Source organism: Paroedura picta, chromosome 11 (assembly GCF_049243985.1).
Source record: "Paroedura picta isolate Pp20150507F chromosome 11, Ppicta_v3.0, whole genome shotgun sequence".
Classification (NCBI taxonomy): Eukaryota; Metazoa; Chordata; class Lepidosauria; order Squamata; family Gekkonidae; genus Paroedura; species Paroedura picta.
The window spans coordinates 64,544,938-64,550,937 of NC_135379.1; the positions used below are offsets into that span (position 1 = coordinate 64,544,938).

General features: G+C 46.0%; 1 protein-coding gene across 1 annotated transcript in view; it reads right to left on the bottom strand.

Moving 5' to 3' along the window:
- SLC9A3 (solute carrier family 9 member A3) overlaps window positions 1–5,121 on the bottom strand; it is a 133,917-nt gene extending 128,796 nt beyond the window's left edge. Inside the window, exon 1 of the mRNA XM_077302709.1 lies at window positions 4,881–5,121. Coding sequence (XP_077158824.1) covers window positions 4,881–5,106 — 226 coding nt within the window. The 5' untranslated portion in view covers window positions 5,107–5,121. The remainder of the gene's footprint in view (window positions 1–4,880) is intronic.
- Window positions 5,122–6,000: the final 879 nt, after the last annotated feature.

Genomic DNA, 6,000 nt, shown 5'->3' on the forward strand with positions numbered 1-6,000 from the left:
AAATTTGAGAATTACAGAGCACCCTAAATAAGCTGCAGAGGATCTCCTGGTTAAGATACTGGCAATAACTCAGACCTCCCCAGAATGAAGTTGATGTTAGGGAAGAAACATGCATTCTTCTTTTTAAAAAAATCAAGCCCTCATTATTCAAACAAAACTGAGAATTTGGAGGGGGAAAAGAAAAAAATGCAAGTGGAATTGGGTTACTTTTTACAAGTTATAGAGAACAAAACATGAACAGTTATCACAGGCTGTAAGTCAATCATTCTGCTTGGCCAAAGAATTCCTGAACAGCCCCCACAGCTCAACCCCTTCTCCCCCACCCCCCAGGTTTGACAACGCAGGAATTATTCAAACTACCCTAGACCAAGAAGGGCCCTCCCCACCTGGCAGATTAATTATAGCTTCTTTGGAAATAACAGGAAGCATCCCTTCTTCTAAGGACACTGGGTCAAAGGACACTGCATGCTTGTTTCTTTTTTTAAAAAAATGTATTCCCGCCTTTCCAAAAATAGTTCAAGGCAGATAACAAGATTAAAAATAGAGTAAGGTAAAATGCCCTGGCCTGGATGGCCCAAGCCAGCCAGAATGCATCAGACCATGGAAGCTAATCTGGGTTGGCCCTGGATCTCTCAGATCCAGGCACCGGATCTCTCAGGGTTGCCACACAGAGGCAGAGCAATGGCAAGCCACCTTCTCTTGCCTTAAAAATGCTCTGGGGGTTCCCAAAAACTGGCAACAGAATGGCTCTTTCCACCACAGAATGGCTCTTCCATATGTAAAAATATCTGCAGCAAACAAAATACAGAAATAGCATAAAATAGAATTTTTCAAATGTGCCAGTAGCAGTAAAATAAATCATCAATCACATCAGCAGATTACAAATGTAGAAGAATGGTAATAATTCAACCAAAGGAAACAGAGATGTGAAAGAGCCCCTCCCAAATGCTAGTAACAGCTAGGGAGGCCTGGGGATCCCCTGGAATTACAGTTCATCTCCAGACAACAGAGATCGGTTCCCCCGCAGAACATGGATGCTTTGGAGGGGACTCTAGAGCACTGTGCCCCACTGACGTTCCTGACCCCCACCCTCAAATCTCCAGGAATTCCCCAACCTGGATCTGGCAGCCCACCCCCCACCCCCCACTGGTGGCTAGGGAGGACCTGGCAACCCTCTAGCTAGGAGTCATTTCCTCTTCTGTTTTGCACCTTTCCCATGTCGCTGCCCATCAGAGAGACAAAAGACAAGAGAGGCAGGGGAGGAAGCAGGGCCGTGCCCAGTTCAGTCATGCTAAGTAGAGCTGAAATGGGTGGCCCAGGCTAGCCTGATCTTGTTAGCAGGGTTGGCCCTGAGGAGGGCTCGGAGGGGAGATCACCAAGGAAGTCCAAGGTCATTACGCAGAGGCAGGCAATGGCAAGCCACCTCTGAAGGGGGGTTGCCCTCCATTGACTGAGGCTTGACAGCACTTTTCACGTCCCCCCATCTAGAGCTGAGCAGGCAAACTGGGAGTCACCCAGAAGAAACCTCGTCTCACCCCACCCAGCACTGGCATCCAAATCAGTAATCAAGAAACGGCTGGAATTAATCAGGGCGTCATTAGCAGCAAGCAGAACCTGCAGCTAGTAACGTTTCCAGTACCTAGACGCAAATCCATGCCCATAACTGGGCAAGCCTCTTGTGCATTTCCTGCCCTATGAAAGTCCAGTTTGCACAGGCTGAACTGAGAGTCAAAACCTGCCAGTTGCCACCACACCCCAGTTAAATTCAGCTCGGCCCCATGAGATTTCGTTGCACTAAAAAAACACAACTGCAAGATGTCTTGAGCAGGGAATGTGCACATCTTGCATAGAAGCTTTAACTCTGAAACTCTTTCCAGGGGTAGTCAAACTGCGGCCCTCCAGATGTCCATGGACTACAATTCCCAGGAGCCCCCTGCCAGCGAATGCGAATGCTGGCAGGGGGCTCCTGGGAATTGTAGTCCATGGACATCTGGAGGGCCGCAGTTTGACTACCCCTGCTCTTTCTGACCTCTAAGGAGGTACTGGTCATCTTATTGGATCTTGAGCAGAAGTTATCTTAATGTAGGACAAGCCGATTTCTCAAGCATGACAAGCAATGATTAGGGAGGCTAGGACTCCTCCTGCAGCAGAGTTGTCAATCTCCTGGTGGGGAATTGATTTCTTTATTAGAAAGAAATTATAACGTTATAACATAACAGATCTCCAGACTACACTAGCACAGTTTCAGGAGCAGAACAAAACTTTTTGGCCACCTTCTCACTCCGCTGCAGTCCGTTGACTCCCCAAAATGCTCCTCCTAGGGGACAGGGGACCCTCCAGAATGGTAGGAGGAACGAAGTGGGGTCCTGCAAGAGGAAGGGGGAACTGGTGGACAGTAGAATTGGGGGGGAGGGTACAGCAAAGATCCAATAGATTCACAGTGCTCTTTAACCTTTATGTTGGGTCAAGATCACCAAGCACTTGGGAGTGCTCTGGCAACAATATGATACGATGGCCAGCTTCATGTTTCATTATCTAATCCTGTGTGGACAGCTGTGGAAGATTTGGGCCAGCTTTTTGAGGCTGATGGCAACAGGCTGAGGATGAACAAACTGAAGACAAATTCAGGGACAACCAGATGTGATGCCAGCTGGCCAAGCAGAGTTAATGCAGAGTTGATCAGAGATGATGCTGGCTGGCTGGCTGATCGAGGGTTTTTTTGGCATTCTCATTCTCCTTTCTTGTAAGTTCTTGTTTTTTGTGTCCTGCTCTACATATGCTTTGCTCCCTCTAGTGGTTGATTTGATACTTCATCCATTTATGTCCACCATAAACGCCAAATGGCAGGGTTTTTAATGCCAGATATAAACTGATGTAATATTGAATGCTAGAGGGAGCAAAACAGGTATGGAACAGAAATTCCTCCCAAGTAACAGGAACCTACAAGTGAGGAAAATGGGAAAGCAGGAAAGCCCCTAGATATGGTTAAACTGCTTTTGGTGGCTCAGATTAATCACAACTGGTCCATCTTTAGCTTGGGCACAAAGACACAGGCCTCTGGGCTCAGTAAGGGCTCCCTGTGGCCAGATCCTGGCACACTTCAGTCACAAAGAATGTGCAGAGGCAAAGGAAAGTTCTGCAGTGACCTCTGAGGAACCTGAAGCATAGATACATAGCTTCCATCAGAGATGTAGTTAAGACTCATGAATCAAACATCAGTCAGGCCAGCTTGCTAAAGTACAAAACCATTCATAAAACACTTCAACTGGGGAAAGGAGGCACTGGAATGGCATTTTTCTCAACACACAAAACATGGGATTGATAAAGAGTGAGGGAGGGAGAGAGAGGGGGGGAGGGGGGGGAGGGAGGAAGCCTTTCCCTCCACTGCTGTACTGCACTATAGTCATTTCTGAAAGAAAAAAATCTAACACCTTAAAACAGTGGCCCCAATACCCAAAAAGATAAATATGTATCTTTAGCCATGGGCCATTCAAATGTACAAATACAGCCACCATGAGAATAAATCATACTTAACAGGATAAAATATCATTTTTCCATTTCACAGGTTAATTCAGAGTAAAATAGTATAGAAATCTTCCCCCTCCTCCAAGTTAATTAATTCAGTGTAAAATCTCACGGACTAATGATTTCAAGGCAGATTAATCACAGATGAATTTTTGCATCTGTCACCTGGCATTACCTTGCTTTTAAGCAGATGCAAATCAACATTTCTAAGGATAACATCTCCTTTTAGCATACAAAAGAACAAAAGGTGCCTCTGTGTTATGGGTGCCAGACTTAGCCCATCTCCAGAGATCAGTTCTCTTGGCCCCCAGTCATCCTCCTCCTCACTCTCCCCTGTACCCTCTCAATTTTGTTCCCATCTTTTTTGAAATGAGACCTCCAGAACTGCACACAGGACTCCAGGTGCAGTCTGACCAATGTGGTATGTAGGAAGACTTTGACATCTTGCAATCTGATTTGATGCCTCTACTAATACAGCCCAAGACTGCATTTGCCTTCTTTACCGCCGCATCACACTGTCTGCTCATATTTATCTTACAGTCCACAAATACCCCACGTTCACACATACTTCTACCCAGAAGTGTATGTCCCATCCAATATGCATGATTCTCATTTTTGTGACCCAGATGTAGAACCCTGAACTTCTTGGATTGGACCTCACACTGCCTGTTCCAACACAATGCATTAGAGGAGGCCTGTAATTTGCACAAGGGGCCCAAATACCTTGCACCCGGGATTGCCAATCTCCAGGTTGAGTCTAGGGATCTCTTGGAATTACAACTGATCTCCAGACGACAGCAATCAGTCTTCCTGAAGAAAATGGCAGACGTGGAGGGCAGAATCAGTGGCGTTACACCACCACTGAGTGCTCCCTTGCCCAATTCCTGTCAGAGCTCTACTCCCAAATCTCAGCAGTTTCCTAATCTGGAGATGACAACTTTACTTTGCTGCTGCTTGCAGTGTGCCCAGAGTGGCCAAGAATCTCATCTTCTTGAATGGCTGGCATTTTGTTCAACTGGAACCCAAGAGACTACAGGGAAATTTGGATTTACAATAAAGCATTTTTGTTGTTTTTTTTTAAAGTCAGTATTTCTGGTCTACGGTTCAATTTGTAAAACAGCATTGACACTCCTGTTGGGATAACAGATGAATGAAGACAGAAAAAGCTGAAGCCATTTCTGGAAACCACTGGATTGTTCTCTAATGAGGACAGTATGACAATTCAAAATGAATAAACTGTAAATGATTGGCTCATCCAGAACAAAAGGCAGCTGCTCCATCACTTAATGCAAACAAGTTGTTTCTTAGCCACATAACTGGTAATTAGCTGCCGTGACTTAGTTGCCACCACTTACCAATCAGAGAAGAGAAAGCCACTAGGATCCAGAAAGTAACCAAGTAAGGGACATGCACATACAGCCAGTCAACCGTCAGTATCTGGAAGCTTATGCTGCTCTTGTTTGTGACTTCTTCTTGGAATGTCTTGTTTTTAGTACTGGAAGCAAGATCATTTGCCGCAAGTCCTCCTGGACCGTGGGTAAGCAGGCTCAGCAAAACCACAGCAAACGCCCTTTTCTCCATTGTCACACAAGGTCTTGGTTTTGATAGTCTTGAATTCTTGTCCTGTTGCCTAACTGAGACGGTAAGACGAGCTCTCCGCTTTGGCTTGCCGTTTGTTGGCTACCCAACTGAGAGCAACAGCAATATCAGATTATTTCTTTCTTATATCGCTGCCCGTTCTCCAGCATGTGGAAAACTCTGTATCTCAGATTGTTTTATCTTAACAGTCCTTGGTAGGCCCCGCACTGGGCACTGGGATCTGGCCGCATCCAGAGGAGCGCGTGGACTTCTGATTTCTGCATCTGAAAGAACGAGGGCTTGTTAGAAAGTAAGGTGAGGGCGGATCCCCAGAAACTGCCTCTTGACAGGTTTATGACAGCCAGTCTCCCATTTTTGTTCAGTTCCCTAGCTTTGTAAATAAGGATGAAAGGTTAATGACATCTCTTTCTAATAATTCTTCCAAGGTCTTCGGAAGAAAGTTCCAGTAGGCTGGACTTTGCTCTCGCTCGACTGAAGGGCTTCCAAAACCGAGATTAAAAGGCATCAGCTAACTGAGACAAAAAGCAAACTGATCGTGTGCAGCCCAGGGCTCTCATAGCACCCACCAGCAACTTTCCTGGTGTCCAATAACTGTCTTTAGATATCAGGTAGGCCCAGGTGGGGCTTTTGCCCAACAAGCGTCTCGTTGGCTATTTGGATTTCTTTAAAATGATGCTGTGATGGCCGCTGCTGCCAATGCACAGCCAATCAGAAGCCTTGTTTTGAATGACCCAAACAAGACCTTCACTGGGACTGCAGTTAGGCCTACGCCAACTGTGATTTGCTGCTATGGCTGAGTATGGCGCCAAACAATCCCTACAGTGGAGTTATCTTGGCTTGGCTAGCTCAAAATCAAACATTTTCTCTAGTAGTCGG